The 26,320-nt window shown below is 41.8% G+C and overlaps 1 protein-coding gene across 5 annotated transcripts in view; it reads left to right on the top strand.

The window, feature by feature from the left end:
• Positions 1 to 26,320, top strand: part of ABCC4 (ATP binding cassette subfamily C member 4 (PEL blood group)) — a 231,460-nt gene that overhangs the window by 112,150 nt on the left and 92,990 nt on the right. For all 5 annotated transcript variants that reach the window (XM_081815104.1, XM_031028548.2, XM_081815103.1 and 2 more), the window contains one exon: positions 1,493 to 1,639. In XM_081815104.1, the coding sequence (XP_081671230.1) occupies positions 1,493 to 1,639 (147 nt within the window). The remainder of the gene's footprint in view (positions 1 to 1,492; positions 1,640 to 26,320) is intronic.

Below are 26,320 nucleotides of genomic sequence, written 5' to 3'. Positions count from 1 at the left end.
TAGGTTGCTTTAGCTAAATCTTATATCATTATTTGGATGGGCAAGGGGATTAGAAACGGATCCTCACCCTGTGGTTCGGATTGTTCCAATTCTGTCTGAATAAACCCCTGGCTTTTATTGAACTTGGATGAAATCCTCTGGCAGCAAGGTTCCCCCACGTAAAAGCATTATGCCCTCGCAGGTATGCAAAGCTCTCTTCCCCATACTGCTCATCTCTTGGGCTTCACTAATTACTTAAGAGAGAAGCTAAGCAGGAAAAAATCCAGTGTCTGGGAATTAGGATTCCTTCTCTTTCTTACCTTGAGATCACAATGTTATCGTGTCCCCAACTGTGTGATTAATTTAACATTTGGCTTGCCAGACTAATATTAACACAGTGCTCTGTTTTCACAAGAGTGCTTAGAATATATGTGGCATCACATAGTTTTTAAAGGAAAGCCTCATCTAAAATTTTAAGTATTCTCACTGGAAACACTCATACAGGCTTTCTGCATAGATAGACCAAGTGATCTTTGTGAAAACCTACTGAAATTTGGTATTTATTTCGTGGATCACTTGCTAAGAAACCTGAACACCTGAGCCGTTTACCTTCCACACTGGTGGGCCGTGAGAAGCCCAGAGGGAGGAAGGAGCAGTTTTACTGCACTTTAAAGTGGGATGGGGGGGGGGGGCTCAGGAAAACGCCTGTGGACAGAGTTCAGGCATTTGAGCAGCTTTGAGAGTCTAAACAACAGTGAGGTGTCCTCTGAAGGGGAAAAATGCACTTGATGGGGTCTTTATCACAGAAGTTACCCCTAGTCTGTTTAGCATTGGGAGTTCAGGAGATAGGTACTGATTTATGTCCTTAATAAAAATCTATAATTTAAATGATTACATTCATTTAAAAATGCTTTGTGTTTTTGTATAAAACACTTGGGGTGAGAGGGATTAGTGGCTCATGGAGATTATTTCACGCAAACCCAGATTTAGTATTTTCTTGCAATTCAGTTGAGAGATTTTCTACTTGACAATTAATATGGTATTTTCATATTCTTTAAAAGCCACCCTGGGTATTTTCTACAAAGAAATGGTACATCATTTCCCTCCGCGCCCTGTTTAACTCACATGCCGGCGTCCGAGCATACCACGGTTTTAGATTGTGAGACGTGTAAATAGTAAAACTTGAAATACAGAGAAGGGAAGATCAACTAGTTTTTATAATTCTTTTTCTTCTGAGTTATTAATAGAACTTGTCATTGAATTAGGGAAGCCTAGCATGAAATTGTAGTTTACACCTGATTTTTTTTTTTTTTTTTTACATATAGTATCTCTTTAATGAGAGAAAAAGAAATTCTATTCTCCTTTATAAATGTATCTTACAAATGCATCGAACTCTTAAGAGAATCTATGGTGTTTTATGGAATAAAATACATAATATCTCTCTAACGTGCCCGACATGCTTTGGTATCGCTGAAGAAAGGACAAGTTCTCTGAGCGATGTTCCTTCTTTCAGGTTTAACTGTGGCTACTGTCCTTTTTGGCACAGCGAGATCTCTGTTTGTATTCTACGTCCTCGTTCATTCTTCACAAACTTTGCACAACAAGATGTTCGAGTCCATTCTGAGAGCTCCAGTGTTGTTCTTTGATAGAAACCCAATAGGTAAGTCAGACACCAAGTTTTCTCAGTCAGTCGGCCTTGTTGACACAGTTAAGTGTCCGATCACATTTCAGCATTTGGAAACGGAGGAGAGGCTTGGGAGAAATGGCTATGTGTGTTGATTCCTGTTCTACGAAAAGCTCCACTAATGGTTAGCTCCTACCAGACAAAATCTGACTATGGGGTGGGGGGCATAGAAGCTTCTATTCCGGTGTTTGTGTCTGTGGAAAATAAATGAGTGTTCACTTTGCACATAGATCTGTAACGGTAAGTTCTTGCCACGAGTGCACCTGGAGGTGCCTCCAGTCTGAGGCCTTTGACCTGTCTTGCTTCTGAAGGCAGCCCCCTGACCTGGGTTCCTAGGAAGAGTCAGTCCATCAACATCTGTTCCCACTGTTCAGGCTTTGTTTCGGCAGGAGATAATTGACAGGACTTGTCCAGGCAGGGAGGTGGGCTGGCTTGTTAACTAGCCGCGTGACCCAGGCCAAAGGGTGTCGATGCTGCCGGGCAGGCGAATCTCAAAGCAGGATGTTGTCGTGGTTAACAGCGTGGACCGTGGATCCAGCTGCTTGGGTTCAGACCTGGTGCTAGCTACTAATTGTAATAGCTGGTTATGGTTCTGTTAATCCTCACGTGCTAGTTACTTAATTTCTCTGTGCCTCAATGTTCTTATCTGTGAAATGAGGATGCTGTATACTCCTCCCTTAGCAAGATATTGGGGGAATAAGGGGTGCCTGGGTGGCTCAGTCGGTTAAGCGTCTTCCTTCAGCTCAGGTCATGATCTCAGAGTCCTGGGATCGAGCCCCACATCGGGCTCCCTGCTCAGCGGGGAGTCTGCTTCTCTCTCTCATTCTCTGACAAATAAATAAAATCTTAAACAAAAAAAAAGATATTGTGGGAATAAAGCAGATCGGTACATTCACGGGGCTCAGAACACCACGCAGCGCCTGGTCAGCACCTATGGTTTCTTAGCCACAGTGGGTTGGAACTTCCTCACCTGGGAACTGGAAAGAAGAGCTGCCCTACGTGCTTCACAAAGCTGTCATGAGGGTTAAATAAGACTGTTCAGGAAAGCATTTTGTGCATTTCATTCCACATGTTTGTTTAACTCAGGCCCTGTGCAGAGCACAGGAATGGTGACCTGCAGAGGCCCCCACGAGTCTGCAGTCTTGTTGCAGCTGTGGTCAGAAAGGGATTGGGGGCCCTATGTATCTGATGGCCAGGAAGTCGCTCCACTTTGCCAGTTAATTTGAAAGCTACAGTCATAAAGTTTGGAGCAGTAAGTGGGACTGCATTTCTGTTATCACAGCCTCTGAACGCTTGTGGCCACAGTTAACCAGGCTCTTCCTGTTCAAGACCTGTAGGCTTCTCCACATGCTGATTTATTTATTATTCAAGGATTTGGGACGAGTCTAAATCTTCAGGGTCGCTAATCTTAGAGTAGCCCACTACTGTTTATCTTGCCTCCCCCCTCCCATGTCTGTTAGCCGGGCTTTCTTCCTTCAAGAAAATAGAAGCCCAAGTAAGGACACCAGAGATAGGCCTAGGTTGCTCAGAATGTTTAGGGGCCCTGAATTATTTACTCTTTTTGGTGGTAGATTAAAAAAATATATTTTTTTTAATTAAAAATATTTTACGTGGTAGATTTTACCATTTGGTTAAAATTTTTGTAGTTTTTAAACCACTGGGAAGAATAAGCAAAAGCCTTGAATTATGGTTCCTAGTAGACATCATTGATTGTATGTACTTTAATGGTTATACGATATTAAAAAACAACTCCCCGCTAGAGCTGAGGGGCGGATACGCTCAATTGTTAAGTTCTGTTAAATAGCCACATGAAGTGGATACAAGTGCTCGGTGTGATGTCGCGCCCCCTGAGTTACAGAGGGTCCTCTGAGCAGCTTGGAGAGATGAGGAAGCACATCGTTCTCTTCTCAGTAATTTGTCATTCAGAGTACCCTCTCCGGGAGAAGTCAGTCCATTTCCTATGATCCTGACACCGTCCTGGAGTTTGGAAAAGAGAGGGTACAGGGGATAGTTTCCAGCCAGCGAGACTTGGGGTGGTGACTGGGGCGGCCGGCACCATAGCCTCGTGTGGATTTGCAGGTGTCCTGCTAGTGTTCCCTTCCATGGTCACCTTCAGTTCCCACTGTTGCCGGAATATTCTCGGTGACCCTGATCCGGATTGTGGAAATGTCTTTTTACATTTGTTCAAGGGTGCTCCCACCCCCGATGTGCTGCCTCCCTCCCATGCCTCTCCCATCTTGTTCATCAGTGGGAGATCCTTCGAGTTTATGCAGAGAACTGAGCCTTCAGTGAAGGGTCCCGAAACTCTGGCTGCCCCATCAACATCCCAGGCTCACTGACTTGGATTTAGGGAGAAGGACAAGGTGAACCTGCACAGTGCACGTTTCTGCTCGGTAGCCACGTCTCTCTAACCACACCCCAGAGCTCTGATTTTTCACAAGGTTCCATCTCTCCAAGCTCCACGACTTCAGTTTCTCTCCATTTTGGACCTATGTGTGGTTGCATGAAGTTTACGTAGCTTTTTTGCTTCTGTAATGCACCATCTTACTACCCTCTGATTTTTCATAAACCAATCAATCTTCAGCTGTTTGGGAAAATCTGAATCAGCTAGTGTGTCATCTCAGAACGGCAAAAGCTAGTTTTCTTCTTTTTCCCTTCCTTCCGCTATTTTTACCCTTCCCTCCTCTGTGGATTTTGGGAATGGTATTGTGTATAGCCACACATTTTCAGCTGTCCCAGCATTTTGCACACATTCTGCTTGCACCTTGCGTTGAGGAGTGCCTTTGTGGACGTGGTCTGCTGTGTGCGGCACCTGCCTCTTCCCTGATCAACATTTGTCTTCCACCATCTCCGTTCTGTCAGATCTTAATACATAGGTAACACAAATGCCAGGTCAAAAGGAAATCATTCAGAAATTAAGAGAGAATTTCTGTATTCCCTGTAAACCATGTTTTCCTTGGATGGGGTGAATTCATTTTATTTTTTTATGTCTGGCACAAGAGGGCAGCATGATCTACATTATTTCAGGAATATAATGTAAGGGCACCTTATTGCAAAAACCTGTTTTATTTTATGTTACTTTTTTTTTAATTTAAAGCTTAGAAATTCCATTTTTTATAGCTAGAGTCTGTATTTTGTACTGTTGATACAGAGTTTTAAAACCGCTGTTGTAATTTATTATGTTTGAGACATTGAACTCTTGAATAATGAATTACAGTGTTGTCCCAGAATATCTGGCATGTCAAACAAGGTCACTTGGATTTCTTAACTGATAACTTCTCGCCTAGTGACTGGAAGAGGCAGCCACTGACCTCTTGACTAGATATATATTCAGATTCCTTAAGGGTAGAATATGGTGGCTCGTATGACATGAGTTTAGGGAGAAATAGGACCAGACAGTTTCTTCAGTTTTCTTCCACGCCAGCAGAGTCCGTAGAGACGTTCTAGTCTTGTCAAGTCTCTAGAATTTCACCCTTCATTTTGGAGACAAGATGCATGGAGAGTTGTCCTGGTTCTTCATGCCTAGAAATGGTGACATAACACTTGGCTGAATGCATCGACCGCAGTGGATTCCATATAAATATTTGTTTGCTTCCCGTTTGTTAATTTGGCTTTAAGAAAGTGAGCCGCTGGGGTCGGTAGATGTTGGTGTTTGTTTATTCTCTCAGGGAAGTGCAGAGTTAATATTGGGTTGTGGACAGTGTGCTCATTTTATTTTATTTTTTTAAAGATTTTTATTTATTTGTCATAGAGAGAGAGAGCACAAGCAGGGGGAGCAGCAGAGGGAGAGGGAGAAGCAGGCTCCTCACTGAGCAAGGAGCCCGATGGGGGACTCGATCCCAGAACCCTGGGATTATGACATGAGCCGAAGGCAGACGCTTAACGACTGAGCCACCCAGGCGTCCCCAGTGTGCTCATTTTACATGACTGGTTTTTCTGCAGCGGCGTGTGTGTTCCTTTATGGGTCCAGTCTCAGAAGAGTACAAACATATATCCTTTTTTTCGCCCCTTACAGATTAAGTTAGGGCTAAAGTAGTACAAAAGGAGAAAAATAAATGTAGTAACTTTTTCTTTGGTCAATTTTATTCTCCTGGTGGGAAGTGCTTGCACCCAGGAATGTATGGAACATGAATAGTGGCATAGTGAATAGTGAGAGACCTATTTGTGTGTCCTCCTAATCCAAAATCTAGGTTGCCCAAAGGATTAAGATTTCTAATTTGAGCGGGAAATGAGGCTCTGGAGATGCTTTCACAAATCTAAGCTATCCTGAATTTTGAGATATGCATGGGTGGGAGTTGAGCGTTGGGGAGAGGCGGGTGATGGAGGTTTGAACGATTGTTTTGTTTCTTGAAACTGGAAAGGGACACGTTAGCATCCACTATAAGCTGCTAATAAACAACTCGAGGCAAAGTGAAAAGTGAACTGAAAGCAGCGCGGTGAGCTAATACTATCAGAAAAACTGTCTTGCTGGAGTCTTTATAAAATCAGTTGTCAACATTCTTGCTTGAAGAGTCCTCGGTAGAGAAGCCAGATAATTGTAGGGATATCTCTCTGTTTATTCCGTTCAAATGACCACTGGAGTTAGTGCTAAGTGCATATTTTTAACAAGTATAATATTTCAGCACTGTCAAAATTACGTTGACGATAATAGGCCTGTTAAATTATAGCTCTATAAGTTAGGAGGGAAGATGGCTGTGCTTAGCACACATTAATCTATGCCTGTTCACACAAGTGATTCTGCTGCGCAGGTAGCATGTTAGAACAAGAAATACTGGTCCCAAAACCTCTGATTTATGGTAGGTGTTGTTTTGACACAGCATCGAGACGATTTACAAGGCAAGGCTTCGTGTTAAAATATTTCATTGGTGTCATCATTCGTCACCGACATAAATATTCAGTAGTGATGCTGGAAAATTGGTAATGTGCCCATTCATGCCAAATCACTGGCTGTGTTTCCTTTCAGGTGAGATCTGTTGTGGATATGGTTAAAAGAAACTATGGTTTTTCTTCCTTGAGAGCAGATGAGCTGTAAGAAATTGAGAGTAAGAATAACATCTATCCTGACAGCTTTCATGTACTCATCTTGCCTAGGTTGCTTTTAATTCTGGCTTAAGTCCTACAGGCTTGCTTTTTTTTTTTTTTTTTCTTCTTTCCTTGCTTGGTGCACATTGTAAAGAACATATTTATATGTACGTTAGTTAAAGAGGCTTTTTGTGTTCAAAGGAAGAAGTTAGTCATCATCAGAAAAGCTTTGTTGCAAAACAGAAACACACATTTCTCCTTTCTTTTTTTTTCCTTGTTCATAATAACAAATGTAAGTGACTATAAAAGGAATAACACAAAAGATTGCATCAATCATAATGATTCTCAATAGCCGTATAAATATTGTTTTTTCAGGTTTGAATGAAACAGCTAATAGTTTTGAAGTAGGTGTGGTAATTAAATCCTGTCGGGTTGTCACATATTAAAAATCGTGTCTTTTCACATAACAATGGTTATATGTACTTAAACTCTTATCAGGGTGATATTAAGTCATATTTTATGGGAGTTGCTTGTTTACTGCTAATGCTAATAGTGTCATAAAAGCCTTTGTTAGGAGTTTAAATAGTTACACAGTTACATATATTTGATTACTATTGTTATTTTGTCAGTAATCTCTGTAAAGGTGATTATTATAGCTCTTGCCCACAGCTGGTAAATATTGCACCATTTTGATATACATTTTTAATCTATTAGAATGTTCTGATTACTCTTTATTCCTGTTTTTTTTCCCTCCATAATAATCATACATGGAAATACAGCTTATTAGTAACAGAGAAAGCACTGTTTGTGGTTGTCCAATAAAATGTTAAAAAGATAAGATTTGGGAAGCTTGTACCTTGTTCAAAGTGGTAATCATGTAATATCTCAGGAATTTGTGAGTATCACATTTTACTTGTGTTCTTTTATTTCCCAGTAGAGTACATATTAAGTGATATGTATATCATAATATAGAAATTCTCCACTTCACTCTGTGTTTGTGCTATGATGTTAATACTCCCAAACTCCTCAGTTTTCATTAATTTCATATTTGTGTTGCCTCAGTTTTCAGCTGGCTTGGAGCTAGGCAGTCTTTGGTACTCATGACTTTCCTAGTGTATCCCAATTTCTTGTGTTAGTATGCTTAGTACTTTGGCATTACCTTAGGGGTATGTGATTTATCTTAATTCAAATACTGTTATTTAAAGTCCCCCCCCCCAATCACAGGCACACGACAACTTCAACTTTGTAGTTCTTTGTGACAAGTCAGAAAACGCATCAAAGTATCTTTATGACACAGTTTATCACTTTTGTGCAACCATTTCAAGAGAAACTGGAATAGTATTTCTGGGCCAGTTTCAACAGGAATAAATACTGATAAATACATATGAAAGCATAGTGCTCTGACATGAGGTGGGAGCAGGTGGAAATTGGCTGGATCGAAATTCCATATGGTTTTGCTATATATAGTCCATTGATCCCCCTCAACTATTTGACTTTGTAGCTCTTCTGTGACACCGTGGGGCTGAACTTCGATTTTCATTTTATGACTGAAATCTTCATCTTCTCTTATCATTTCTTCCCTGCCCCTTTACTTTAAACATTATCATTTATTTTGACATAAAGAAAATGGAGAAAAAAAAAAAACCCAGATGTTTACAACAATGAGCCTGTGACATTTTATTTCACATAAAGTTTTAAAATTTGGTTATGTTTTAAATCACATCTTTATAGTCCTTGTCCCAATTATGGTTAAATTATAATTTAGGTAATTATGTGTTGACTGCCTGTCTCTTCTCTTAGCCTTGGGGCCCCAGTCCTCATAGAGCCCGTCTATTATGTTATTGCAAAAGCCTCTGAACCCAGGATTGGACACTTTGTAGCTGATTAGTATTTGTTGGCAGGATAGAAGAAGGGATGGTTTCAGGAGTGTATTTGCATCTCCCAGTGCCACGCCCTTTAAGAACAATGCAACTTTAGAGTGTTGAAATAGAATTCGAGCCTTTTTGTGTTTACACTCAGTGTTTATATTAACTTGAACCCTTCCCTATTTATTTTCCAAAGTAGAATTTGTAATAGATTATTTATGGTGGACTGTGTTTCTGGGTATGTGATGGCACGAAGAGAAAACCATATACATGATTGGTTCTTTGGAAGCTGTGGTTCATAGAAGTACACCATACAAGGTTCCAACTTCTCCTGTTACCTACCAGTCAAGGAAATGAAATTGCCAAACACCTAATGCATTTGCTTGGGGTTTCGTTGAGCACTGAAGACAAATGTTAGCACTTCGATATTTAGTACCTGATAATTTTACTTCCTGCATTTTATTTTATTTTATTTTTTTAAAATAGATTTTATTTATTTATTTGACAGAGAGAGACACAGCGAGAGAGGGAACATAAGCAGGGGGGGTTGGGGAGGGAGAAGCAGGCTTCCCGCTGGTTGTAGGTTGTGGTCCCAAGCATTGGGACAAAAAGTCCCTATTTTCAAGGCATTTGCAAACTTAAATATTTGCAGACAATGGATTATTTCTAAAACAGCCGATTCCTCGCCCCCTACCCCCCAAAAGCTATCCAGTGTAGGTATTCAATGATTCCATATAGGAAAGATACAGATTCAAAGACTGAATACAGTTGTAGAGCAGATAATCTTGATTCACATGTACTCACAAGACACACACACATGGCCCTGTGGTATATTTCTTTTTCATAACCAATTACCTAAGTCATTGGCTTTGATTTCATAAAATTTCCAACAACTGTTTTCCTGGAACTTCAAGACCAATTGTTTCAAAATGAAATCACAGGAGTTGGAGAGAGACAGGAATTTAGGAAACAAAAGTAAGTGATTTACTTAAGATAATAACCTCTAAGCTTACAGCAAACCCAGCCTGGCTTTTGACCAGGCTTTTGATGACACTCAAATGCTCTCCTGACCCATCAGGAACCATCTGGGTGCTAGAGCTCATCTCTGGGAAGTACACGAGAAAGAAGGAAGTCAGTCTTTAATAAGTATCGACACACACTTCTCTTGGGCTTTTAGAAGCGTGTTACTGATGCTTTTTTTTTTTTTTTAAACATTTCATTTATTTTACAGAGAGAGAGAGAACAAGCAGGGGGAGCAGCAGAGGGAGAGAGAAGCAGGCTGTCCCCGCTGAGCAGGGAGCCCGATGCGGCGCTCGATCCCAGGAATCTGGGATCATGACCTGAGCTGAAGGCAGATGCTTAACTGACTGAGCCACCCAGGCGCCCCAGAAGCATGTTACAGGTGCTTTGCCAGTGGATAGAACATAAGCGATGGCAGCTTTCTCCCTGAGAATGTTGTCATGAAATCATCCATGATCTGTTGAGTGTTCTTTTCATTCGTAGTAACCAGGATCAATCTTTTAGAAATCTCCCCCTCCTTCAGGTGGAAACTCTTTAACATCTAGAAAAAAAAAGACAACAGGCTTCAAAGAACACTTTGAATGGAAGTTTATTAAAACACTGTGGTTTAAGTGGAAAGCTATCAGAAAATCAGGTTCTCTGTTCTGGAAATATTTTCCTTTCATTTCTTTTCTGCATTTGCATTTTAATAGATTATATCACATGGGGAAATGTTTCAACCTCTTGAACACCTGGAAAGTCTATTTTAGACTTGTTATGTGTTTAAAAATCTTTATCCAGACATTATTCCAAATACAGTCATGCTCTTCATGATAGGAACATCCTGCCTCCAGGTCTGCTGTTGGCCAAAGAGTGCTCTAGAGCCATGTCTTGTTAATACATCAGTAGATGTGTATCTGCTCTGGTTGATTTTCAGCTTAAGTCCCTGATTTTTAGGATGTTGAAATCAAGAGTTAATGATTTTGATTTGTCTCTAAATTTTAAGTGGAGGTTTCTGGAAGTATTCTTTTGGTTCAGTGACTGATCTCGTTCTTGACCCAGTTTGAGGCATGTAATCAAAAAGAAATTTCGAGAGTGGTAAGAAAAACAATGCACGTGCTTTTTAAAAAAATTTAATTCCAGTGTAGCTCGCATCCAGTGTTATATTAGTTTCAGGTGTACCATATAGTGAGCACCTACTTTTTGTTATGCATCAAGGTATACGGACAGATACTGCAGTGTATGTGGATTTGTGCTTCAATATATATTCTCACACATAGAGTTCCGTATGCCTAGATCACAGCGGTGCTTTGCAATGTAAGAATCATGGATTAATTTTTTTCATTACCATTAAATATTTAAAAGTAGATTAAGAAGGAAGTGGTTGCATTCTTGTGTATAGTCATTTCTTTTAGAATTTTTCTTCTGTTAGTGTCAGAGTGGCCTGGGCTCATTAAATTTATTTCCTTTGGGGGAACTATAATTTCATTATTTTAACTTTTTGGAGAATAAAATGGCAGAAATTTCTTAAAATTATATCTCATGCTAATATAAATCTTCTCTCTATTCTCCCTCTTAGCATAAAAATGAAAAGGGAGGGACGCCTGGGTGGCTCAGTTGGTTGGGCATCTGCCTTCGGCTCAGGTCATGATCCCAGGGTCCTGGGATCGAGTCCCGCATCGGGCTCCTTGCTCAGCGGGGAGGCTGCCTCTCCCTCTGCCTGCCGCTTCTCCTGCTTGTGCGGCAAGTCTCTCTGTCTCTCTCCCTCTCTCTGATAAATAAATAAGATCTTAAAAAAAAAAAATGAAAAGGGAGTCAAACGTTGTTGAAGGAGTTCCACCTGTAAGCTATATTATAGACAGAAGTATTTGTTATTGGTGCTAACTTTTCACTGTTGGTCTTGACATAAGTCCTATATATGAAAGGAAAATAAATGCATATTTCAAGATGATGAGTAATCAGTGTTACTAGAAAATTGTTTTTCCTTGACTCAAGATTAAATAAATAGTTGTTGACATAAATAGCCAGAGTAATAAAAGGCAACACCTGTGTAATCCAGACAGTGGTTTCTCATACCATCAGATAAGCTGCTGTTTATTAACGAATTGTCAAGTCTTTAGCCCGGGTAAATAGATTTATCATACATTAGGGAATTCTAAAAATTGAACGAAGAAGCTTTAATCCTTGATGCCAAATGTTCTGACCACTCATGTCTTTTTTCACAAAGGAGACACTACAGGAATGTGATGCTTAATTGAATTGGCCTTCAGGTATGTCGTCTTGGTTCTTGCTCTATCAAAGTAAATTTTTCCTAGATCAGATTAGGGTTTGACATTTTGGGTGGCAAAATGAGTATCTTCTACGTTTTGAATAAACATGGGAGTATTTAAAAAAAATAGCCCAGGGCGCCTGGGTGGCTCAGTCGTTAAGCGTCCGCCTTCGGCTCAGGTCATGATCCCAGGGTCCTGGGATCGAGTCCCACATCGGGCTCCCTGCTTGGTGGGAAGCCTGCTTCTCCCTCTCCCACTCCCCCTGCTTGTGTTCCTGCTCTCGCTATCTCTCTCTCTGTCAAATAAATAAATAAAATCTTTAAAAAAAAAAAAATAGCCCATCTTTTCTCTCCCCTGAATTCTTACATCCTTACATCAAGATCCTCTTGACTGAAGAAGCACAGTTGTCTTAAACAGCACCGCTGAAGGTTGGGGTGTGTGTGTGGGTGAGAGAGAGAGACAGAGAGAGACAATTTTTTAGTTAGTGTGACAACACCAGAATAAGGTCCATACTGTTGGATTCCATTGAAGAGATGTAAAGCTTAACATCTGAAAACCAACCAGCAAATAAAGTGACCTTTGATTTTTAATGACACCAATTTGAATGGTTTTCTTGTATTTCCCAATAGTGGTTTTGAGCCAAAGTATAATTCGGGCTCCATGGTCAAGAGAGCAGACTTTGGAATCAGCCTCCCTGAATGTGAATCTTAGCCCTGCCACCGACAAACCTTGGCTGACTTACTTCACCTCTTTCTGCTTCAACTCTGTCTATACAGTGGGGATGGTAATAGGGTAGTAGAACCAAACTTTTTAATGTGAGAATTAAGAGATTTAATAGATGTAAAGCATTGAAAACAGTGCCTGCCATATGGTTGACATTAATTAACTTTTGACTATTTAAGTGACATGTTGACATTTTAGAGGTTTTTTTTTAAACAAAATCCAAATGCATATGCTAATTTTTATAAAACTGTGGGGATGGGGAATGGGGTGTGTGTTTTCCCAGATGCAAGGAAAAATAGGTAAGTGACCAAAACTAACAAGCCACAAAACAACATGGTTTTTTTTTTTTTGGTTTTGTGTTTGTTGTTTTTCATTGGGGGCTTAGTTTCATTCCAGAGTTCATTTTAATTTAATTTGGTTTCACAATGAGAGCTCAATTTTGCATATAAATACCAAACATCTGGTTTACTTTTTGTTTAAAAATGATATGGCTGAAGTTTATTACAGAAGTCTATTGTATAATTAAGGAAAGACAGTTTAAATTTATAAAATAAGTTCTATTTAAATGGAACATTGGAATCTTTCCAGGGAAGTGGGTATACTTCTTGGGAGTAGCAGGAACTTATTATTTTTAAAAGTGCTATAACTGGTCAAAATGTAGAACTTCTCTGTATTCACCTTTTTCAAAAAGAATGAAAAATGACAAATTTCACAAGTGAAAGTTAAAGTTGACCTAAGGTAGTTTTAGATTGTCAAGCCTTCAAATTTTATTCATGGGATGTTTTTAGAGACATTTTGTGGTTTGTTCACTCCAGTTAATTCCAGGCAATCCTTCTGCATTTCTATCAGATGGACATTCTGATACTTCAAAACTTCTTGCACAAAATACGGTTAAAGCAGCTGGGGAAGAAAATGAGATTCTGGGTTAGTTCTTATAAACTGTAGATTATATTTTTAAAGCAGTTGAAGGAATAATAAACCCACAGAACAAATACAGCTCTTCTATGTATACTGCCCAATTAGCATTAATAAACTGACAATTTAAATGCCATAATTTACTAGCTGGTCATAATAATGTTGAGGTAAATGAAGAAATACATAGTTTTGGGTGGAGAGAGCCAAGTGAAGATAGAGCACTTACTGGTTGAACACCTGTCTGCCAGGTAGCTGTGTTAGTAGATAGGTAGCGAGCGCCTAACTAGTCCTGAGTCTTCGTCTTTATTCAGCCTCCTGATGTCTGAGAGGGCCCTCCGCTCTGAAATTCAATGGGTCTGTTGTCGTGCAAAAGTCACTTAGAAACAGTTTGATAAAATAGAAAACCAAAAGAGGTTGTCTAGACTCAGAGGGTTTTTATGACCCTCCATTCCATGCACCCTCCAATGTTTTAAGGGCTCTGTTCCCGTGGAAGCGGTGTCGTGTGTTGGCAGTTATAATCCCGTGGTTTATCAAATTGAGGATCAGCCCAAAGTATGATACCTTTGGAATGCTTCCCTATGTCTTGTCATTTTATAGCAACATCGTAAATTTATTTGACAGTTTCAACTTCTCAAAATCCTGTCCCTTCCATTGTCTCATTTCATCTTCAGAAGCAACAAGGCAACGAGGAATCTGCACTCTCTTAAGCTTCTAGGGCTTGTACCCAGCAAATGCATGCTCGTCCTCGCCTCCTTGTTCACTCCTCTTGTTATTGTCCTCATTGGTTATTATGTGGGAACCGTAGAGTTACGGTGCCTGTAATTGAAAATTAAGCACCAGATTGCTCCAAATCATTAATCAGCCTACAGATTATAATCAGCATACAGATTATAACTAAATATTTATTAAGCATCTCCATATGCCAGTGTGCTGGGAATTTTGTATAAGGGAACCAGATACTGTATTCTGAATTCTCCATGGGCATTTTCTAAAGCTATGTCATCCGTTCCCTATGCATTATAATATTTTACACAATAATGGTAGCTCTTCAGGTCAAGGTGAAATTGTCTTGCGTATTATTTCCTATGAAATGGATGTGGACATCAAGCTAATCAGAAATTTTTTAAAAATTTCAGAAAATTTGCATGACCTGGACAGTCCATCACATAATACAGGTGTTATGAGGTGTATGCAGTCATTGGGTGTGTGTGTATGTGTGTTGATAAGTAAATTCTAATTTGAGTTACAAATATGAGAGTAAGAAATACTTCAAAATTTGTGGTCTTCACCTTCCTCATTCTGTTGATTCAGCTTTTATATGCTTTTTCTTGCTTTTATCCATTTTCAGGAGAATTTAGCATTTCACAGTGAATTAGTCCAAAATGGGGGGAGGTGGATGTTGGGAAAGTTACTGTTTCTAAAAACCAGATGATCACTTTAACCTCTTCTCATGGCCCTACATTTTTAAGAGACTTTCACTAATACCTTGTCATGACTTTGTGGTTTGTTTTTGTTTTTTTCCATACAGCATATTGAGTTGATACATTTATACTGCAGTATGATTGCTATTGTGATGTTAGCTAATGCTTCTATTATGTCACATGATTATTCTTCCTGTGTCATGAACAATTAAGGTCTAGTCTCTTAGCAATGTTTACTGTTTATAATACCCTTTTGTTGTCTGTAATCACTGTACTGTGTATTAGGTCTCTAGGACTCGCAAGTATGTACCCTTAGATCATGCCCCCACCCCCAAACCCCCCCCACCTACCATTTTACTCACTGCTTTTATAAGTTCAGTGTTTTTAGATTCCACATCTAAGAGATGTCATACAATATTTGTCTTTCTCTGTCTGGCTTATCTCACTTAGCAAGATGTCCTCAAGGTCCATTCATGTTGTTGGAAATGCAGGATTTCCTTTTTTTTTCATGGCTGAGTAGTATTCCTGTGTGTGTGTGTGTGTGTGTGTGTGTGTGTGTGTGTGTGTGTGTGTGTGTGTGACATCATCATACATTCATCCGTTGAGGGACATTTAGGTTGTCTGGATACTTTGTTGTGAATAAGGCTGTAATCAAAGGAGTGCACATATCTCTTTGACAGTCTGCTTCATTTCTGTCATAACTTTAAAGTTTTTATAATTTTATAGCTGATCATATGTTAGGAAAATGTAAGCTCTGACATTTATAGTACTTGGTTTTATAAGAGACAACTTGGGATCATGGGATTGTAGTAGGCCCTTCTTTGCCATTCGGGTCCTTAGGGGAAGCGAAAGCAATATAGCAATATATAAGTTTTTAATAACTTAAAGAGAACTCAGAGAGAAAGAGTAGTAGTTCTTAAATCCTATCATATTAGAAGTACTGCTAACCATTCCAAAATGTGTGCAGTCATTTGCATGAAGACAAAACTACCTTTACGTAGGCTATGTTGGAAATGCAGTTCAGTGTTTAATAGGGCTCATCTTGACTTTGAGTGGGAGAATAATATGGTTGGTGGTCTTGGTTGTTGGAGTGGATAGAATGGAGTTCTGGAAAGTTTCCTGCAGGGAGAACCATAGCAAAATGACTTCAATATTGTAGGAATCCCATCCAGCTGTCCTATAGATAGATACAAAGAAGCTGGGGGTGTGGGGGTGTAATAGAAGAATGGGTAAATTCTCCTGTTGGACATTTTCAGATAAACTATCCTGCTAAGTTCTGTGGTTCAGTACCACACTTGTCATGGGCTTAGAACTTAAGTTAACAATAGCCTGGAGCCTTGGATGTATCAATGTCAATGAATCCTACTTAAAGACACATTTTATTGATTCATTCAGGCTTTGGTATGTGGTTCACTTTTTAGATACTTACCCGCCTCCATTCGCAAATTATGGTAAAGGGAAAGACAAAAAGATTCTTCCATTGTGTCTTACTGCCTATGTCTTAATTCTTTTGCAGTAACATAGAGTTTGCTTTCTTCGTTGTTCTCCACAGAAGTTAAATGACATTTGGAAATTTGCAGGAAAATAGTATCTAGGAAATCTTACTACATTACAAGTTCAATATTTTATAGTGAGGTACTTTTTTGTGCTCATTCAATTTATCGCAAATAGTGTAAGGACAGGATTTAATCCTAATTTTAGCCATCTTTTGGATTTTTGTCGTTGTTGCAAACTTGGGTGTATAATGTAGATGCATCACTCTTTCCTTTGTTCCTGGGAGAACCTGTTTCCAGTGTCCTTTATGTTTTGATAGTTTTTTTAAAAAGTCAGAAATGTGGGAATATGTTTGCCGAATAAAAGTCTGCCACTTGCTGTTGTGGGTGTGGCCAGCTCCCTGGGATGACTGGACCAGCTTCACCTTTGTTGGGTTTAAGGAACACAAGGTTGTGGTCCCTTTACTCATGCTCTTGCCTGTAAGGTTCTTGTCAAATATTGGCTCAAACGTATTAAGGTTTGTTTATCAAAAATGTCGTTAGTTTCCCCCCCATCGGCATCCTGTGTAATACGCACGTTAGTCAGAAGAGACGGTATACGGAATTTTATATGGTATAGCCTGTGTTCTCTCTTCATACTGCACTTCTGAGGAGTCTTGCATTCTTTGACTTTTGAACCTTTTTGTTTTTGTTGTTGAGTTTGAGGACAAATGCGAGGCAAAAGCGGCTGGCTGATAAAGAACGTATCCAGACAAAACGCTGGAGAGACAGAGTGAGACGTAGGTGAAGAGTGAGCTGACCTAGAAAGTCCAAGGGTGAGGAATACTGTGTTTTGACCTGAGGAAAGAAAATCGCTCCATTGGACTCTCTCCCCCATTCACGTTTTGATGACGTCTCACGCATTTGATAGCTCAACCCATTTAGCCTTGAGCCGCTTGCTGCCTCCATGTTGTAGCGTCTTGGTGAATTAAAGCTCTCTTCCTCCTTTCTGATGAAAATATTAGCAATTCCAGATTTGTGACTAGTGGATCGATTCAGCTCAAAGGAAACCTTCCAGTGATGAGCAACATGACTTTTCATCTGAGGCCTGTGGAGTCGGTGGCGGCCAGAGAGGTTGGGATCCTGCAGTGATTTTTGCTTCATTACAAGCCTATACAGGTATTATTTAATGCAAGCAAGTTTCGAATGCTGGTAAGGAACACAGTTAAGGTCATGGTCTGAAAGGACTTTGATGTCCTGCAGAAGCCTGATTTTCCCTAATATGCATGAAAAACTTGTGCAGTATAGCTCTTAGGAGATGAGTATTTGTTCGTGTAGGTTACAATAGCACACGTACCTTGAGAGTGATGGGAATGGTGGGCAGAATATACATTTGGAGGGAAAAGGTGGGGGTGGGGAGAAGTAGTATGCAAAAATTAGCCATGGAAATCCATAAATGGCAGGCCAAGGATATTCTGCAATTGTGTCAGCTGGGTTTTACCAGGAACAATGGACAGACACCAGATCCTGCCCATAGAGAATTTCTGATTTAAGTTAAATGATTTCCTTAGAGATTTCAAACCCTCTTCCAGCCTTTTCCTCCTTACATTAGAAATTCCTGCTCTCTCCTTAGTTCCTGGATGTTTAAAGAACGTATGAAAGGCCATTGTTTGGTATGCATCTTTTTAAATTGCCCACAAAGAGAAATGCATATTGGTTCTTCAGTGCAAATACCCTGGTGCAGCCTTTGGTATCCTGGATTACTGAGATGGTTTGCAGTTCATTTTGTTGACTTGTGCAGGAGAGATGTTTTAATTCTGTATTAGGTTTTATGCACCTGGCAAATTCCTTGGGTAGGAATGGCTGACCATTAGACAGTCTGTGTTGCTTCTCGTTGAGAGGCTGTGGAAGATCCATGGACTGCCCTGGCCTCCCAGCAGCCTGGAGAACAGAGACCATCCCTCCCCACAGTTGGGGAAATGTGGAAAGGAGTGGGCATATCCATTATGCAGGCTGGTGGGAGTGTGCTGGGCTAGTGATGATGTGTTAGAGTTCTAGCGGTTGACATCCTGCTAAGGAGACACTTGGGAAGGAGAACCTGAGGCAGGGCTGAGGAAGTGGGGCTTTTTGAGTGGAGCCAGGAGAGATGGGGCGGGGGGATAGTTGAGGAAACACTCAGAAACCGATTCAGGTGGTGGATCACAGAACAGATCAGAATGGGCGCTAGAGGCCAGGATGTCAGCCTGGAGTCCATGAAAAGTTTTCCTTCTGGCTTACTGCCAGCCTCTTGCCAAGGGGCGCCATGGCACTTAGGGGAGGGTGGGTCGGTATTGATGCGATTAACCTCTCAAGTACTCAGCGCCGAAATCTTTCCCTCTGGAGCAGCTACCATGATGGGGAGTTGTTCAGGTAGGAAGTGAGCTTTTCAGGATGACACTGGCTGGTTAAATATCTGGGAGCCGCAAAGAAGGGATTTAGAATGCAGAGCAGGATGAGTTCTTCTTCTCTCTGTTGAGTGTAGATCGTTTCTGAAGATTGGGCCTGCCTTAAGGCGGAGGCAGACTAGAACTCTGTAAATGTCCGTGTTGTTTCAGGGGGTTCACTGCCCCGTCAGGCACGGGGGGCTCCGGGAGCTGGAAGGATTCCTGACCACCCCCCCACACAGGATGCCCTCATGCTTTTGTGTCGGGGCCAGGTTTCTGGGTTGTAGCTGCCACAGGAACAAGCTTGAACACCCTTCTTATTTTGAATTTGACTAGTGGTTATTCTCCCCGACCCCCACCTTTTATGGACACCTGCCTTTTGGTGACCCCTTTCATCATTCCTTTGGGCAGTCAGTGACAGCTTGTCTCAGTATTGGTCTCTGTTCTTGTAACGACGGTCTCTCATTTCCCAATAGGGCAAACACTAAAAATGCGGCTTTCTGAACACATTCACGTACCCTTCCATCCATCTGTGGAGAAATACTTACTGAGCCCTTAATCATGAGTTGAGCACAGTGTCCCCAAAACCTGTATGTCTTCTGCTAGACACCGCGTTAGTAACCATGTTAGCATGGCTGTGGTCGGCATTGTAGAGGAGGAGGCCCAGGGGACCATGTGGGTGTCCAAGGAGACCTGAGCAGGTTTGAGGAGGGGCCGATGGTACGGCGTCTCTGGAGGAACTGGTGAGAGAATGAGTTGGAGTTACCCAGAAGTGGGAATGCTGGGGGTTTGGGGGTGACGCTGGGCCTGGAAACCTGTAAGGAAGGCTGCCTGGCTGGTGCGCGGTGAGCGCGGGCAGGAGCGATGGCGGGGCTCAGCAGCCCCAGGCCAGAGTTGAATCGTGCAGTGCGTGTGGAGTGTTTTTAACCCCCTCTCTAGAGCTATAAGGCAGTGTTTCTGTTTGGTAAAATGCCTGATCCCGCGCCTTTCTGTGCTTGCCAAAAGCTTTGTCTCATCAGGGAACCTCATGATGGGGTAGGACAGAATATCCCCGGGATTTTTCTTTTAACTTTTGAAGGTATTTTAACATGCCACCATGTTTGTTACTCTGAGTCCTGGTTCACACTTGAACCACAGGATTTGTGGCCAGTTTGATTTCTTTGGTTTTAATTTGATTGTATTGAGTATAACGTGTGTTCTCACCATTATTTATTGTTCGTTGTGCCTCATAAAGACGCAGAAACTAACTTTTCCTACTCTACCTTTGAGCAGGAAACTATTACATGATGACTGAGGATCGGTCCTTGTGTACGCTGAGTTTGATATTCCAGAACAGGTTAGCCTATTGTCCAGATGTATTTTTGTCATAGAAATAATGACTCCTACATCACAGATACTCATCGACCATGGGTTATTTAAAAAGTGAGTTGCAGTAATGTTTTGGTTCTGGAATGGCATTTACCTTACATCTTTGTGGGGAGGCAGCTACGGGGCATCAGCAGCTCCACTTTCCTTTGGACTTACAGACTGAAGCTTTCTACACATTGTCTTCGTGTCAGAGGGGGTTTATCACGAGGAAAGAATAGGACATTTTTCCATAAAAATAAAAATGCTGTTCAGTGGTGGTTGCCCCCCCTTCCCTGAAAAAAAGAAAACTTTAGTGCTTAATCAGGGTTCCAGATGTTTGTATGTATTTATTTATTTGGATATTTATAGTGTTTTCTGTCAAGCAGTTTGCCTCCCTGGGTGCATTCCAGAAATTTTAAAAACATACATGGCAAAGCCACAAAGATCAAAGACCCGTGTCTTATGAACTCTTCACAGCACTTTAGGCCAGTCCCTAGAATGATTTATATTAAAAGAACTGAGTCAGAGCTGTTGGCAGCCACATCATGTTTGGAGGAATGTTTCAGATGGGGACCGAAGAACCTGGTGAAGAACCTGTCTGAATTGGGGGTTCTTCCTCTCTCCTTTGCTGAGTGTGGGACATTTGTCCTTCTTCAGCACCAGGATTTCAGTCGGCTCACCGGGGCGTCTCTGGGCTCTCGTATCTCCACATCTTTTTGTTGATGTTTCTATTATTCCTTTAAAACATGGGAATAAATTATTGCTCTACTTTCCTTGAATATTATTAGTTCTACTACATAGGATTTTTAAAGACTGCTATTAAAAGTATGAGTCTCATTTTTTAGATTTTAAAAGTCCGTATTATCTACCATCTAAATGGAAAACAGCAAGATTTTTTGTAGTAACACATTAGTGCTGCTGTGACTAATTTCTCTGAAAGAGGAAGCGCCTTGAGCAGTTGAGGCCTGACTGGGAATCAGCCAGAGGCGGGACCGCGCGGAGGCATTCTTGTGTTCTGAGCAGGAAAGCCTCAAACTCCAATGGCCTTCTCTGATGCAGTTCTTACCTGAATGTTTTAAGGATCGTGGATTTGGTTTATCGAATCGCTGGTAAACCAGCAAGCTGGTTCCTTGCTGCTTCTCCTCTGGCTGGGAGCCTGGGGGGCAGGAGTGGGGGAGGACGGGGTAGGCAGGTGTGTGAAGGGACAGCTTTGGAAACAAAGTCTTGCCTCCCTTCATGCCTATCCTGAATGATGCCTGCAGTGTTCTCTCCAGAGCCAACCATGCAAAGTCTAACCCCGGCCCTCCTATCCCTCACCCCTGGCCCAATTCTGGTCTCGCCTTTCCAGAAGTCTGTGGTGCTTTCCACCCTGCCTCGGGAGCCTTTTCTGCAATAGTAGCACACAGTTCTAGTGTCGGATGGTGCTGACCTGGTGAGGTGTTTGCAGGTCGGGCATTTGGCAGCCTTGCTCCTGGGCACTCCCCATGACTCATTACATCTCCAGGTGTGTGATTCTCCACCCTCTCTTGTCTCCTTGGTGTGTCGACCACCCTGAGGTTTTGGGAGTCGAAAGGACTTTCACTCAAGGTCGGTGAATTTAGCTCAAAGGCCTACAGAATTCTCTGTCTTCTCCAAGTTAGAATATTTGGAGAGGAACCTTTTGCCTTCAGTTGGAGGCTGGCTCTCTCCTCTGACGAATCCAGCCTTGTAACTTTAATAATTGAACTTGGCTTAGACTCCCGATGCTGCCAATTCATGCTGGGAATACCCTCGGAAATGCTACTGTCTGCCCAAATCATAGTTACCCAGCATTTTTTGTTTTTTAATTTGAGATCTCCTTTCTCAATAATAAAAGCCTTACTATAAAATCAGAGAATCATTTTTCCACTTAATGAATTTTGCACTAAATTACATTTGAAGGGGCGCCTGGGTGGCTCAGTTGTTAAGCATCTGCCTTCGGCTCAGGTCATGATCCCAGGGTCCTGGGATCAAGCCCCACATCGGGCTCCCTGCTCAGCGGGAAGCCTGCTTCTCCCTCTCCCACTCCCCCTGCTTGTGTGTTCCCTCTCTCGCTGTCTCTCTCTCTGTCAAATAAATAAATAAAATCTTTTAAAAAAAAATTACATCTGAAAGATCACGATATGCTGGCATTTATTTGTTTATATATATTTAAAGATTTTGTTCTTAAGTAACCTCTACACCCAACAAGGGGCTCGAACTCAAAACCCCGAGATCAAGAGTCTCTGGCTCCACTGACTGAGCCAGCCAAGGACCCCATGATATACCGACATCTAAAAATCCATCGTTTTGATTTTTGCAAAATGTATTTTAAAACACAGGTTGATTATTTAACTAAAATAGAAGCTGCTTTCATGACCTAATGTTCAAAAATCTTTCAATTCTGAAAACTAGTTGGGTATTTTTTTAAACATAGTTTTTATCAGGGCGCCTGGGTGATGCAGTTGGTTAAGCCTCTGACTCTTGAGTTCGGCTCAGGTCATGATCTCAGGGTCGTGAGATCGAGCCCTGAGTTGGGCTTCATGCTCAGTGTGGAGTCTGCATGAGATTCTCTTTCCCTCTCCTCTGACCCTCCCCACTGCACGTACTCCCCCCTCCCCCCCCAGCCAATAAATCTTTTAAAAAAATAAACCTAGTTTTTGTCCTTTATAGCCATGAGGTAAGTAGTGACTTCAGGCTCCCGTTTACCATCACATCTCTGCAGTTACACATGATAGGTGTGGATAGCTGTTACGCCCAATAAGCTCAATTGAATATAATTGTCAAAATATTTTCTCTTTCTAAATATTGGTGTTCAGAATGCTAGTAACATGTTGATTTTCTATATTTTCTATTTACGGCTGTTATTAGGATTTTACATGATCCCAAGATGTAGGGTTCAGGGAAAAAAAATCGGTTGGGTTTGTGAAATTAGAATTTCTGTGCTCCCCATTTAACTATTTTTGATTCTGACATTATTGTTCCCTGTTATTTTGGGTCCTATGAGCAACATAGAAACTGTTTAAGTGGAGTGACATTTAGAATCTCGCAGATGTTGGTGGTGGATGCTGAGTGGTAAGGGAGGAATGTGAATGAATCGTGAGTTCCTTGATCTGATCTCTAGTTAACTTGCACTAAGGCTTATTCAGAGGTTTTCAAACAGTTGCTGCCTAAGAGAGAAAATATTTAGCTAATTTTTTTTATTGTGATAGAAAACCAATTAGCTAATGATTTTAACTTACTGCCTTTTAAGAATATACATTAAAACCGATGCTATGTGCTGTCTTCCATGAAGTGAACCTCTGGGGAAAGGAGTCTCTATCCAAGACTAGTCATTTAGGTCCTGTACCCCACCCTGCCCTCCAGTTTAGACATAACCAGACCAATTACGTATATTCTGAAAGGGAGGCGCCAAGGGCCCTGGGAGTCATCCTTGCGTGGCAGGCATTCCGTTTGCCATTTGGTGCTGCCTCTTTCCCTCTCCAGCTCTATATTTGCCTGGAGGGTCCTTTCTTCTCTTCCTGCCCACTCTGCTTCAAGGCTCTTTTCCATCACTTAAATGATTCTCAGGATCCCACTTCCCTCAATATGTGTTCCTAGATACTCTTTTCTAGAATATCTGTGGTATTTTCCTTGTTTAAAGCCAAGACTAGTCTGCCTCCACCTTTCTGGATCCAGTGATATATTCATCTTTGCTTTTCATTGCAAGAGACACGTGCCCTGGAAGTGCAGAGAATATACGTACTTCCCTGTCGTCTTTCATTTAGATTCACTTTTGTTTTATTTTGGTGTTTCCCCTTAGCTTCCTGTTCTGAGGTTATATAAACTCACAAAAGACAAGGGCCATTAGCACTTCTCAGAAGCTCTTAATCATGCTTTTGGGTGTTGCTGACAACCTAGGTCCTACGTAGGGTTCTAAGGGGCTGCCCTGGACTGGAAATGTAGAGAATAGCAGGATTTGAATGCAAGCTGCTCGTTGATTTGGCCATGCCATCCAGTGGGGTTGAGTTCCATTGATATTTGATTTTTTGCATCTTAATGTGGAAGTTTTTTTCAGGGGGTTGGGGAGTGGACAAGATGGGGGCATCCAGAATATTGATTGTATAAAATATTTTTTGAGAAAGGAAAATTGCTCCAGCATTTCCTAAAGGTCAAGCCGTGCTTTGCAGACTGAAGTGTTAACACATTCCACGCTCTCTCCTTTTCTTCGGTGTGCGGTGGGCGGGGGGCATTTGTGACTGTTCGGCACCTCTGTCTGCCACCAGCAGGCAGCCTCCACCCTTGCTCATTCCCACCCCGTGTTCTTCATCTTCACCCTGCTCTCCTCATCCTCCAGGAGAGCCAGTTCTCCTGTGTTGGGGTCGGGAGTAGGGGGGCGAGGAGCCTCCTGGTCCCCATGAGTGTGCACGTCTCTCCTTTCCTCCTCAGGGTCTTGACAGAGGTGGCTGCCACCACAGGATCCTTCTCCTTGGCCCTGGCACACCGGGTGCTAAGTGTACACCTTATCATTATAACAAGGTCACCAGGAGTAGACGAGTGTGACACAGAGGATGGATTCTAAGAGAAGGATAGCTATAAAGTTTGAATCCTTTTTTTTTAAATTTTAAGAAATTATCAACTACACATAAAATCGACCATCTTAACCATTTTCAAGTGCACATTCAGTGCCATTAAGCACATTCACATTGCTGTGTACCCATCACCACCATCCAGCTCCAGAACATTCCCGTCTTCCCCAACGGAACCTCTGTCTCCATTCCGCAGTACCTCCCAGCCCTCACCCCCCTGCCTGTGACAACCACCATTCTGTTTATTAATGTGATTATTCTAGGAACCTCAGATAAGCGGAATCATACAGTATACCTTCTGTCATGACTGGCTTATTTCACCAAGTAGAATATCCTCAAAGGTTCATCTGTGTTGTAGCATGTGTCAGGATTTCCTTTCTTGAGGCTGAATGATATTCCTTTTTTTTTTTTTTTTAGATTCCATTCATTTATTTGAGAGAGAGCACAAGCAAGGGGAGGGGCAGAGGGAGGAGTAGACTCCCCACTAAGTGCAGAGCCTGACACCGGGACTTGATCCCAGGACCCCGGGATCACCACCTGAGCTGAAGGCAGATGTTTAACTGACTGAGCCACCCACGTGCTCCTGAATAATATTCCTCTATGTGTGTGCCACATTTTGTCTTTATCCATCCATTGATGACTACGTGGGGATCCTTCCATCTTTTGATAACTGTGAATAATGTTGCTGTGAACATGAGTGGACGAGTATCTCTTTAAGACCCTGCCTTCAGTCCTTTGGCGCATATACCCAGACGCGGAATTCCCGGATCACGCAGTAGTTCTGCTTAGTTTCTTTAGGAGCTACCATACTGTCTTCTGCGGTGGCCTCATCCTTTTCCATTCCCACCAGCAGTGCACCAGGGTTCCGATTTCTCCACATCCTCACCAACACTTCTTGTTTTGTGTTGTGACGAGTAGCCATCCCAAAGAATGTGAGGGGGTCGCACCCTTCTTGGGTAAATCACAGGAGGTGGCTTTGGGCACCAGTCTTGAGTGGCGGCAGGTGCCAGGCCACCTGGAACAGCTGGGCGGCATGCTCCTGAGGGCACGCTGGCCGTGTGGGTCCCTGGTGTGGCTTCTGGGCTCCGAGTTGCAGGCTGCTTTGTTGCTAGTCTCCTCCTGTCGTCTTTTCTTGGCACGCTTTCCTCCTTTTTAATCCTACACTTGAAAATTAGATCAAACGCAAACCTATTTACAGTTTCTTAACTCCTTTCCTGTTTTCCTTTTGACAGGCTTGGCATAAGAAGTCTTTTTCAAGTAGTAAATTAATTTAGGTGGCAAGCACCCTACCTGAATTTTGTTACGTGCTAGCAGTTTAGATAAATGGATATTATAATCTCAGCATATTTCTGCCCAATGCGACTGTGCCAATTTGCAGGAGTCTACAAAAGTGATAATATTCTGTCAGTTTGGGGCCTAGAAGGAGAAGGAGAAGGGGAGAAGGAGAAGAAAACAGGGTGTATTTTCTTATTTGTATTTATGGGATGCCTGTGGGGAAGCTGGAAAGGCCATGTAGCAGTTCACATGCCTAAATACACATGAAGAAAGATAAGGAACTCATAGACATTTCTTTGTAGGCACACGGGAGGAGAGAGGGTCCAGATCAGTGACTGTCAGCTGTGTTGCGACCGAGGA

The sequence above is a fragment of the Leptonychotes weddellii genome, chromosome 3 (assembly GCF_054177405.1).
Source record: "Leptonychotes weddellii isolate Sample4059 chromosome 3, ASM5417740v2, whole genome shotgun sequence".
In the NCBI taxonomy this organism is placed as follows: domain Eukaryota; kingdom Metazoa; phylum Chordata; class Mammalia; order Carnivora; family Phocidae; genus Leptonychotes; species Leptonychotes weddellii.
The sequence above is the reverse complement of the archived record's forward strand: the minus strand, read 5'-3'. Positions and strand labels throughout refer to the sequence as shown.